Source organism: Ischnura elegans, assembly GCF_921293095.1.
Source record: "Ischnura elegans chromosome 13 unlocalized genomic scaffold, ioIscEleg1.1 SUPER_13_unloc_2, whole genome shotgun sequence".
Taxonomy (NCBI): domain Eukaryota; kingdom Metazoa; phylum Arthropoda; class Insecta; order Odonata; family Coenagrionidae; genus Ischnura; species Ischnura elegans.
Window position 1 is genome coordinate 6,627,610 of NW_025791658.1, and position 12,848 is coordinate 6,640,457.

The window sequence follows — 12,848 nt, forward strand, 5'->3', positions numbered from 1 at the left end:
TCTGAAAATTTCATTTCTCTAGCTTAAACGGTTGCTAAGATATTCAAGATTGCATGCTCCACAAAAAAATGGCGACAATGATTTTTCGCGTGCAGGACATTTTTCGGAATTTAATTATTAATTAACCAAGAGGGATACGGCGAAAGTAAGCTCAAACGTGAGGGTTCGGAGAACCCTCTAACGGTTTTTCTTGGAGATTCCAAATTTTCATATGGCACATGTCTCAAGGCTGAAATCCGAGTTTGAAAATTCGCCCATCACGACAATGTTAAATCGAAATCGTTTATTCCTCGGAATTGTTTCGACGTACGAAAATTTTAAGATAGCCAAAAAATTAACCAAAGAATTATCTAACTTTTTGGCAAAGGAATTTGTCGTACGATTATTGGAAGTTGGTCAAAAAAATTCCTAAAGTTTTCCCATAAGAAAAGCATTGAGAGCATTCAAACAGTAATAAAAAATACTAAATATCAATTCGTCGCTATGGCAACCACACCAAAAAATCGACCAAAAAATCTAGTCCATGTCCATTGAATATCATGTTCCTCGGGCGTTTAAAAGTACAAAATAAAAGCGATAAAGTTGTAGTCCCATAAGGCTCCCATGTTAATTCAAGTCGATATATCTCGAAAACTAATCGACTTTTTCAACTTTTCAGATTTTTCCTCCCGATGAATTTTTTTTTACTTTTACGTCCAATATTCCATATACCCACACCTATCACAGTTTGGGCTACTAATTTGTATCAATCACACAATCAATGAGTCAGTTTCCCACTTTATAGACGCAATGAAATTGGCAATTCCTCTTAAAACATAACTGTTATTTATTTCAGTCATCTCTCTTTCTTCGAGTACGTACCTATGTCCTCATGAACGTGGGTTTTATTTTTATTTCTCTTTCACCAAGTGGTTATTTCCTAATATATGTCGTGTTTGTATATTTAGTTACTTTTCGTCATTCAATAAACAGTTATTTTTCAATATCAATGTCGTTTTCGTTCATTTATCGTGCTTATGAATGCCTATAGCGCATTGAAATTAGGTACTGTTAGTTCACAATAGCACCGACAGAGGGAGTGTCATCATGTTTACTTTGAAGCTCCACAGATGGCTCTGATGTCGCATCGGGAAGTTTTACCCGGAAAAAGTACGAATTTTACCCGTGTTTTACCATGAAATTACCCGAATTGTACCACTTAAATTTACAGATATTTTACCCGTTACCATGCAGGTTACCCATCTTTTACCACAATTTTACCCGTGTAAAATTTGGGTAATAATGGGGTAAAATATCTTTTTTTTTTGTTAAATGCAGTGAATATCCACTGCTTTACTACTATGCCAACTCGCTCACTGATTGTTATGGTGTCTTGTTTCATATTTTCTTAAGTCATGCATAGGAACAAACCAGTATCATAGTTATACCAAATCAAACTGAACTTTGATTCAGTGACACTAGATTTGCGTGGCAATATATTAAGTTGCATAGCAGCAGCTCTTTTATACATTTCATGTCCCTTAACTACCATTAGAATGCTACTGCATAAATTGTATGAGAATATATTTAGATGGATCGGTCAATTAACGAGAGAAAATAAATTGAAGTACTGGACATGTATTTATTTTATAGCATGAGCTGCATAACTCATGTGGTATTAAACATTGCACATTTCCCGCATACATTACCATTTGATGATAGTTTAATACCAATATTGCAGGAGAAAAAAAAACAAAATTAAATTTCCAAACTACGGTGAAAGTGGCGCTGATCAATTTGTGAGGAAAAATTTGGAAACCACTCTAAATAGAGATGCTCAAAACATAGCAAGTGAAATTTTTTTAAGTCACTAACTTCAATATTCAGAGTAAACTTTGTCATTTTTGTAAGAAAAGGTATATATGCCACGGTTTTCTGTTGTTTTTCGTTAATATTCTTATTATTTGATTTTAAGAAGCAATACAGATACAACCATTACAAGAACTTAATCAACAACAGCCAACAATATTTTACCGTAACATGGTAACCTATAAACATATGGAAACATTAAACATTTGAGAAATTGCACTCTCTAACATTTTCATAGTGAAGAGGGCCAATTATATCGCCTGTATGATTAAAAATTGGTGCCTCTCTTGATTAGTTTGAGAACTTTGTAAGGCACCAAATATATTTTTCTAAACTTTGAGAAGTTGTGCCACTTGGAAAAGATTAAATGTAATTTGTCACTTCAGTTGGACCTGGAATCTTGGTGGAGAACTAAGATGATATCTCTGTGTTGCTCTGAAAGATGTTTATTGACTATTGCTAGAGGAACATTTGGCTAATGCACAGCCTCTGAATCTTAAGTAGCCCCCAGCCTCATTAACTGAGCTGCGGGAGGCTTTTTATTCTGTAACTAAGTCCAGAAATTGGCGATAGATCGAAAATTTGAATAATATATGTAGTTCTATCTCACAATAACAGCGGTAAAAAATTTCCCCTTTATCCAAAATCATCTATTCCTAGGATAATTCATATAAATTGCATTAAGATGGTTGTCTCGATACCCATTAAAACTTGAAAGCATTTTATTCAGCATCCCACTCTTATTAGTCGCCAACTTTCACCATTTGATGAAGCTGATTGCCACTCTGGGTGTTCCAGGCCGAGCAAAGGGCACCAAGGACAGCTTTGGTGGAAAGTTTAGGAATTACTCGGCGGTTGGTGAGATGAGAACTCGTAGTGAAAGACTTGCAGCGAATCTTGCATTCAAATGGTCTCTTCTGTGTGTGAGCACATGTGTACGAAGTATCTGTCCTTCCTAGAGAAAGACTCACCGCAATGATTACACACAAACTCCTTTGTGTGCGTACGCATGTGTTTTTTCAGGATGCTGTTACCCGAGAAACGCTTGTTGCATTTGTCGCATGAATAGGGTTTCTCCCCGGTGTGGGTCCGTAAATGTAACACGAGGGTATTCTTCGCACTGAAGCACTTGCCGCAAAGGCTGCATTCAAATGGTTTCTCTGCTGTGTGCGTGCGCAAGTGTACCATGAGGTCGCGCTTAGTGTAGAAAGCCTTTGCGCATTCATTGCACGGAAAAGGTCTCACATCCGAGTGTACAAGCATGTGTGCCTTGAGGTTACTACTATGAGCAAAGTTTCTGGAACATAATTTACACGAATAAGGTTTTTCTCCGGTGTGCGTACGCATGTGTAGATTGAGAAGGGACTTTTTCGAGAAAGACATTGTGCATTCGTTGCACGCAAATCGTTTCACGCCTTTGTGTGAATGCATATGTTCATTGAGGTAAGAAATCTTAGTAAAAGTCTCGCCGCATATTCTGCATGAATGACTTTCAATTACTCCGTGTTTACGCTGCATGTGACATTTAAGACTGCCCTTATGAGCAAAAGACCGATTGCAGGCACTGCAAAAGTAATCTGGAGAGTGTTCTATATTACTTTGTCCATCATCAGGAATCGAGTTAGACCTTGTCTTATCAGCATGAAGAGCACTGTCTTCTTCCAATTCTTCATCTATCACATTCCCTCCTTCCCCTGCATGGGACGCCACAGTCTTGGATTGAGTGTTTGTCACTGAGACTGATGGAGCAATGCAGTCACTGCTAAGACCAACCCATGTATTTCTTTCCTTCAGCATACATGAAGTTAATGCTGTTTCCAACAGCGTTTTGCCAGAAGTTGACAGCCCTAGAAAAGAAAATTCCATCAAAACCTTCAGTGTCACACAGGAAATCTAGGACTCACTGATCTAATTTTTAAAAGACATTTGATAGATAGAAACCAAGCCCTTTCAATTTATCTTTTTGCTGGTTGCTACACAAGTAAAAAAGGTTTCAGTCTTTTTCGGCAATTTAAATATTGATACAATTGTGTCTGAAAAGGAAAGAAAGGCATTAATATTTATCTTACATATAGCTTAAAATTGCTGAAGAAAAACAAAATGAGGACACTTTAAAAATTTGCTAATTTGAAAGGCAAAAATTAGTCATAGGTGATTTTGTGTTATACACATTGTTATTTTTCTTGAAGTTTATATTTAAAAATGGCAAATAAATTTCCTTTTACACAGTACTTAAGAATACACCAATGTTTTCAATGGAAAATTTATTTTTATAAAGGGTCTAGCCAGTTAAGATGGTGATAAGTGCCCCCCGATGTTTTGAAAAATAAAAAATATACACTTTAAGTGCATCCAAAATTATGTTTCCCCAAAGTTTCAGGCCTTAACAATGGATAATTGCCCCAAAAAAATTCAAACACAATTTATAGTTTTTTGACTATATCTCCAGTTTTTATTTTTGTAAAATCGTTACCTTGATTTTAAAATGTAAATACAATTACGTTCTACCATCCTGACTTTTTTTCAAAATTTTTAGACTGAAAACTTATTATAGATTTATAGAGCACCCTCGTAATATCCATATCGAATTATTTTACAGAGTTAAGTTTTGAATTCCATACAATATCCACTTTATTTCCATTAAAAGGTGTTTTCTGACATGATTTTATTGTTAAACCAAACCAAGCACTGTTGCCAAACCCACATAAATAAATTAATTAAACGGTGTTTTTCAATTTTTCACTCTATTTCTGAGAATCAAATATCAATCAGAACACAAACTAATGTATGCACGCATTTAACTGAGATGAAGAATAAAATACGTACATATAGTCCTCCTTCTATCTTGGCTGTGGTATAAATGCATGTGATAGGCTCTGTTTCATAATATTGAGTTTGAAATAAGTGCGTTTTCCTCCACACAGGTCGTAAAGGAGAAAAATTGACTCAACTAAAGTGGAGACCTCATATGAATCTTTCACTTCCATAAACACTGTATATCACTAAATGATAAATGAAATTTACAAGCCAATGGCCGAACTAGTTAAAAACCAATAGACTTCAACAGAACAAATGATTTTACACGAAATGAACTTATGCTTTATATAAATGTAACAAGAAATTATAACAATTAAATGGAATATATTAAATTATGTATTATAAGAAATCAATAACTACACAAAAGGAAAGAAGAAGATTCTCTCCTATTCAAACGACATGTAAACTCAAGAAAGCAAAAAATTACACATGGATGACTAACTAAGGTCCTTCATCCTTCACAAAAGTCGTAACAACCTCTCCACGTGTATAATTGCAACACCTAGAGTTTACTCACCTGTAGCCTCAGTCATAGAGTCATTGGTCATTTTAGAATTATCAACCAGCTTTCCATCCTCCGTAAACATAGGCTGAAAGTAGGAATTAACCAAATTAATCATGAATGCACATTAGAATCAGCATTCTTTTAAAAAAAGATTTTTCTTACAATATAGAACTTTCTTCCACACATACACAGCAATGAACACTTTGTAATTTCTTTCAACAATGAGACAGGCTTTGAATAACGTTCATTCTAAATTGAGCAATGCTGTGCCATTCATGTAATCATTTATACATTTTTTATCGTTGACCTAATTTTCTAATGGTTCATACCAAATGTAGAATTACTATCATAGCAGATAGTAATTCCATTACCCAATGGAAAACTAGCCACTGTCCATGGAAGCGATATACATTCATAATATTACCAACCCTACATCATAATTCTATATCATCTTAAGGTCATAATTCATAATTCTTCATTACTTTTGTGGGTACTCTTCAGAATCCTTTGACTAAGCGACCACCATCGGTCGGTTATGTTGGGGCCATCCCAGCAATTGACATAGCCCAAAAGTTTTTATTCTACAGTAATAATTCCTGTGCTTCAAAGAATAAAGGCTATATTTTGGAACAGGAAAATCTTTTTGTAAAGTTACACATCAAAGTCAACAAAGTAAATATCTATTTTGGTCCATTATACAACTAGGAGAAGCCATATTTATTTCAGAAAATCATCCACTTAATTGTTCACCATGTTTTTAACCATGGTCAGTACCACCTTAGGCCTACACCATCATCTGAACACAAATAGGGTGGTTTCTTTTTATTTTTTAATTGCCTAAATTGAAAGCATATTACTCCTGGAGTACGCATTTAACACTTTCGGATTTTTAAATGAGAATATCTATTTTTAGTGATTAAATGAAAAGTGAAAATTTTCAAGCTCGCGAAAATGCGGTGGCTAAGTATGAATGCTGGGAAAAGCCCATGTGGCATCATATTGGTTCCTGCTGCCGTCATGTGAGGTGACCTTGTGGTGATGACATGTGAGCCGCTGTGATGCAGGGTGCTAGCAGGTAGCAGAGTACCCTGCTAGCAGATAGTGCTTGGCTTAAATAAGGATTATTAATATCTTATCAAACAAAGGAAACTTTCCGACCATTGGCAGTTTTAATAGGTGATTATTAATAGATGGTTTCCCGAGCTCTGTGCCTCATGCATGCATTGCTAATCTCAGATGATGTAAAACTCAAATTGACCATTGCCATACGTCTAAACTGGGTTTTCTAAAACGAAAAAAATTATGAATACACTAATGGTGGGTAACGAATCGCAAGCAATGCTTTTCATTTTCTATGATGACGGAAAATAACCTATGCATAACAGTTTTTGTAATGCTACCACCAGATTATGGTAAGCAATGTTGGTGAGGCCATTGTTAGATGGAGGTACGAAGAGAAAAATGAAATTATCATTTTGGAACAATAAGGGTGATAATGCACACGAAAGAAGCTTTAGCAGGAAGGAGGAGATTTTGAAAGAAGAAAAGTTAAATTATGGCTAAAGTTATGCAATTTCCTCTTGGGATTGGTTGGCCACTGGAGTGCCACTAATGCTTCAAAACTCTATTCTGTTCACATCTGTCCTGGTCAGCTCTTGGTGCAGTGAATGTAAAGGATGCATGTTGCTTCAAGTGTCAATAATGCAAAGTTTTCACAGACCCAGCCCCATCAGTTAAGAGGGATTTACTCAGATTAACTCCTATGACCCACTCTTTTCTCCCCAGATGAACGTTATTCAAATCCAAACACAGAATTTAAAAGTCAGAGCAAACACTAGTTTGATATTTATGACATCTTCATCGGCAAATAAATGTATTTTAATGCTTTTTCAGGAGCAAAAGTCAAACATGTAGGTAATGAACAAAAGGGAGAGATTACACTACCTTGTGGGACAAAAAATGAGTGCTTCTACTGAATGATGTCACTAAAGTTCCAGAGAGGAATTAAATTTTGTGACGGAAAAACTGAACTTAACATGGTAAAAGTACACTTACCTCATCATCAACTAGCAGGGGGTCTACGGCATCATTTGAAATTCCAGCAGTGTTCGGCGAGTTAAATGCAGGATAATTCTCCTCATTGAGGAGCTCTCCGTTCTCCTCTTTCACATTAAACTAAAAGGGAATGTTGATTGTCACTCAATAAAAGCTATATAATAATTGTAACATCTCTAATCCATAATAATAGAACCTTGTCCTATTCCAGAGACCACTCAAGCTGGTCGAAACTGTGTATGCCTGAGATTCTTACGACCATCCTAAACCCTTAAACAGTGACGTGCCATTCTTGTCACACTGCCAGTGACTGGGAGACCGCAATAAATCAAAAATTCATAAAATGTTGCAACGCCATTTTTATCGCTTTGTTTAATTTTTCTTTACATGCTTAAATATTGTAAAACTTGCATTAAAATTTTTACATTCCTGATACGAACCAATTTGTCAGTAAATATTTTTATTTGAAACAGGATCAAAAACTGATGGCACAAATACTTGACTTAAAATTATTATATTCATGCGTAAATATTTTGCCAGATTTAAAAATAAGGCCTTAAATGTTAAAGTTGGAAGACTAAGTAGTAAGTAGCCAAAAAATGTATCCCGCTTAATCCTTTTCTCGATGCATTCTGCAGGCGATCAAAATTACAATTTTTCACAAACACACACTCAGGCTTTTTACATTAGAAAAATAAGAAAGAGGTGTTTTTGTAAAGGAGGGAACAGTCTACACACTGTCCGCATCTCAAACCTTTCAACTCCTTCAGCTTCTCCCTTCGGTAGACTGAGATTTGTGCAATAACTTATCCTACCTGTCTCGGGAGCCTTACATTTGACATTCTCTTTCCCATATGGAGTCTGACAATATCTCCACCTTTCATTTAATGCATTCAAATCATGTCATATCTTCCTTATCTTTCTCAGACTGCTGAAGCACAAAAGAGTTGACAAAGGAAATATTTAATATTCTGAAAAATGCTGCCATTGGCGACCTCCCGGATTGTATCTACAGTACATTTTGTCTAAAGTATCTACGCCATCTCTAGTTGCGTAGTAAAAGGCAATTACTTCTGGTTTCCCTGGCTCTATATCAACACTCACCCTGTACTGCATAAATGAAAATAAGCAAACAGCTTCATATATTTTGGGGAAATTGGATATTACAGTCTTGTTCGCCGAGAATCCACAAAATAAAGATCCCATTGTGTGTCCTTTGGATGATGCAAAATCATTAGGACTTTTTATTTTTTTGGCTGTTCCAACGTGTTCAATTGTAAAATTTGGTAATCAAAAATCTGAGGCTAATAATCAAGAGGCTCAATATCCCTTCATAGTGATGTAATGTAATCCTTCAAACCGGGTTTCTGAGTAACGGTGTTATGGAAGGGTTTACGAGTTTTCCTCTTTGGCTCATTTCATGACCACATATAGCGATTTTTCCAGTAAAAAATTGTTCTTGCCTGGGGAGATCTTTCACTACATCACTTCTGTCATCATTTGTGCTCCGTCCTTCACTATCAGTTGCATTTGTCAGCATTTGACAACAGATTTTCATACTACTTCAGAAACTACGCACCCAAGAGTTTTCTGGTTGCTTGAAAAAAAAGGGGCAAAAAAAAAACGCTTCGGACAAATGTAGACGTAACATCACTTGCATTTCAACGTTTTACTCTTGGTGTTTCCTAGGCTGCTTCACTTCTTCTTGCGATAGCAATCGATGTTAAGATGTTCCCCCAAATAGTTAGGAGGAGACTGACTGCTGAAAGATACCCGTAAATAAATGTTGCGCTCCAGCCGTGGGCGCACGAAATTTTGGGGTTCAATTGGTTCCAATTTACAAAGTACATTATATGTGTACTGCCTGCTTGGGGTACAAGAAATTAACCACTATTTTATTCTAATTATTGATAACATCTATAAAAATGTTAGCATTTAGAGGACAAAATGAGTGATATTTCCAATAACAACTGGATTTCATTTGTTTTGCGTTCGCCTTCAGAAACTAATTAAATAGTCATTTATTATAACGCAATGAATTCTAGAAAAATAAGGGGCTTATTGTACGACTAAAGACGCTATCCAACAAAATATTAATTATTATTATGCTTGACAAATCACGACGAATTGTTTTCAACTACTTTTTTAGTCATTTCCACCAGCATTACCTTTATTGATTTTTTAATTTAGTGACGTGCAGTCTCACAGACCGCTAATCAAATTCAATTGCAAATTTACAGAGAGTAATAAAAGGAACATTAAATTTTAAGAGTGGGATGTCCTTGGTATGCAAAAATATGAAGCTAACGAGAATAAGAGATATTTTGAAACATTAATTTTGAAAATATTCATATTCTTAGAAACGCAGCGGTCTCTCAGACTGCATGTCACCGGTTAAGGGTTGATACACTTGTTGATTTTACAGGTATTTTTCTGTCCAACTTGCAGTGGAATGACTCCATATTTGCTAGACTCAGTTGCATCCTTGCCTGGCAATGCAGGGGTTGCAGATTTTGTTCCTCCAGCTTCACCAATGTAGACTTCTTCCCATTCACAAGGCATGTGATAGCTATGCCAGTGGTCTTCACTCCAATTCTCTTTTTGCTCTCTCATTTTTTCCACTATTTCTGGGAAATTGTCACGTAATCCCAAAAAATGGCAATGTCCACATGCCTCCGCAGGAACTACAGAGCCAAATTGTGAATTTTAAAGACTCAAGACCTCCGGCATCTATCACGTCACTCATGAGTGTGGAGTCATCTACATAGGTGAAACTGGAAGAATTATCAAAACCAAGATACCAGAGCACATAATTTCAGATTAATGAAGCCATCAATCATCGCTCATACTTCCTAATGCAATGCTTCTACTCCGTACACTACTTTCTTTACTCCAGCACCAACAGAATACATAAAAATTAATTAAACTTCAATGAAAGAAATGCATAACTTTTAGGCTTTATTGGACAACAATTCATAAGAACCTACATCTGGAGTATGCTCCAATATGGAAGTGAGGCATGGACAATGACCGCAGCAGAGAAAGCAAGGATAGAGGCCTTTGAAATGTGGTGCTACAGAAGAATGATGAAAATCAAATGGATCGACCGAGTTAGCAAGGAGGAAGTCCTAAGAAGGGTAGGAGAGAAGAGAAGCCTCATGAAAACCTTAATAAGAAGACGGAACAACCTTATAGGCCACATCTTGAGACATGATGGCCCGATGAAGACAATCGTCGAAGGACAAGTTGAAGGCAAGAATGGAAAAGGAAGACCCCGAACAAAATATATGGAACAAGTAAAGAGAGATGTGAAAGAGAAGAATTACGTAGGTTTGAAAAGATTGGCTGATAGGAGAACTGAGTGGAGAGCTGCGTCAAACCAATCCTAGGATTGTTGACCAGTGATGATGATGATGATGATGATGCCAGTTTTTCCATGCATTTGAAGTCATAAGTGGTGCCATCTTTTAGCCTATTTGAGCACTACTGGCATCCAAAGTTAATGTTTGTTTATTCCTCTGCTGCATTTGGTCCTTGAGATGTAGCCTTCTTGAACTTACAAAACTAAAGTTACTAAGGTTGTTTAAGAGAGGGGAGAAATAAAGGAAACTTTTTATGGTCCTCAAAGCTACAGTTAACCTGTTCCCTACGCAGGGCGTGATTTCACGGCCTGAATTTTCTGACGCTAAAGAAGGAAGGCCGGATTTTCACGGCTTGAAGTTTTCGAAGCAAAAGGCCAAAGGCCGTGTTTTCACGATTTCGCGGTCAAGCATGCCAAGTGGGTCCCAACCGCCATTAGGGTCTCTCGGCACGAGAGGTCCGACCCTTTCCTATTGTCCGCGTGGGGATTATCTCGGCCCATCCCGGCACTTAGTGACCCACTCAAGGAAGGTGCTCATGGTCACTTATTTGTTTATAAGTTAAAATAACTAAAAACGTTCATGTTGCATTTATTGAAAATCAATGCGAGGAATTACATTCTGTATGTTCTGCTGATTGGTTCCAAATTTTAAACGGAATTCTAGCGTTCATATTAACGGAGTTGATCATCACCTAGAACAATTTTTGGAGACGCTAAGGTTAGATGTTTAACTGTTATTTTTATAACTCACCAGCAAGTTTATAGGAGCGATATTGTAATGATTTACATCTAAAAATATACGTTACTCTGTTAGCTACATTCTAGATGTACATTTGCGGTGAAATTCGATAGAATATTCGATTTAACTTCTATGAAAAAAAGCCCTCGTAATGTAATAAAATATGATTCTCTCAGTTCTTTGTCGTGAGCCAAAATTACAGCGACTATTTTTAATAACCTCTTGCCAACCTTTGAATACAAAGGTATTATAAACGAATTTCGCTATAAATACTGATTAATGCATATCCTAAAGAGTCGTAAATTTAATGTACAGATAAGGAATGTTTTACGTAGGCACATGTTGTGAGAAGCATTCCATACCATTGCAGGAAAGACAACTGCTCTACCCAGGTAGTTACTCTCATATCTTGGATCTCTGGTCAGGTTACATTGCACCTCACAGAGTTAGTTCGGGACACATTAGCACATTAATGTTTTCTTGGAAAAACTTATTATCCTCCAACTGGAAGACCCAAGAGTATATTGGTGTAAGTATTCTCCTACTGAAATATGTACGTGGAAAGTGATAACCTCACTCTTCTCGGAATAGCTCATTTTCTTTTCACAATTTTCTTGGCGTCTATTCAAATTTAGCCGTTAACCATCTGTACACATTCCGCTACCTATACCAGGGATGGTTTCTGTGGAACCCTGCTGTGCGATGCAGCCCATACCATGAATGAAAGAGAACTGCTCCACCCAGGTAATTACTCTCATATCTTGCTTCTCTGGTCAGGGTCCAGGTGGTCTGCTTTGTGCCCCTCACGGGCTTATTTCGGGACACATTAGCGCATTAATGTTTTCTAGGAAAAACTTATTATCCTCCAACTGGAAGACCCAAGAGTATATTGGTGTAAGTATTCTCCTACTGAAATATGTACGTGAAAGATGATAACCTCACTCTTCTCGGAAAAGCTCATTTTGTTTTCAAAATTTTCTTTGCGTGTATTCAAATTTAACCGTAAATGTTCTGTATGCATTCCCCTTCCTCCTCCTGCAAGGATTTTTTTTCAAATGATGTTTCGGTGGAATTACATTTTTCTTGGAATTATACAGCCAGGATTTTTTTCTTGAAGTGCCTTTCGTTTCACTTTCGTTAGTTTTGCTTACGTTCTCGACCTGTTCGGAGTTACGTGGCCGAGAGGAGCGTTAGGCAAATTTCCAAATGAGGAGTGTAGATTTTGGCATCATGGATCTAAATTATGTTAATATCATAAATCTTAAATACCTAGAAGTAGGCTAGAAACATTGAAAGATTTCATTCCCTTTAAAGTATTTGTTGGTCTATGATATAATGCCGTTTTGCTGTAAACCCTAAAAATATTGTAGAACTTCGTTTAAAAGTTCTACAGGCATTGCAAAATGAAAGGAATACATTGATGAACTGACATTTAATGCAACAGTAACAATTAAAAAAATTAAAATTGCACTGGTAACAAATAACTGACCGCAAAAGTACGCCGGGATAGGCTGCCTTCGGGG

The 12,848-nt window shown here is 36.6% G+C and overlaps 1 protein-coding gene across 1 annotated transcript in view; it reads right to left on the reverse strand.

Moving 5' to 3' along the window:
* Window positions 1–1,607: 1,607 nt before the first annotated feature.
* The window catches only part of LOC124172762, a 76,410-nt gene continuing 65,169 nt past the window's right edge, over window positions 1,608–12,848 (reverse strand). Inside the window, exons 11-13 of the mRNA XM_046552250.1 lie at window positions 7,226–7,345; window positions 5,183–5,255; window positions 1,608–3,695 (exon numbers count right to left, since the gene is read on the reverse strand). Coding sequence (XP_046408206.1) covers window positions 2,752–3,695; window positions 5,183–5,255; window positions 7,226–7,345 — 1,137 coding nt within the window. The 3' untranslated portion in view covers window positions 1,608–2,751. The remainder of the gene's footprint in view (window positions 3,696–5,182; window positions 5,256–7,225; window positions 7,346–12,848) is intronic.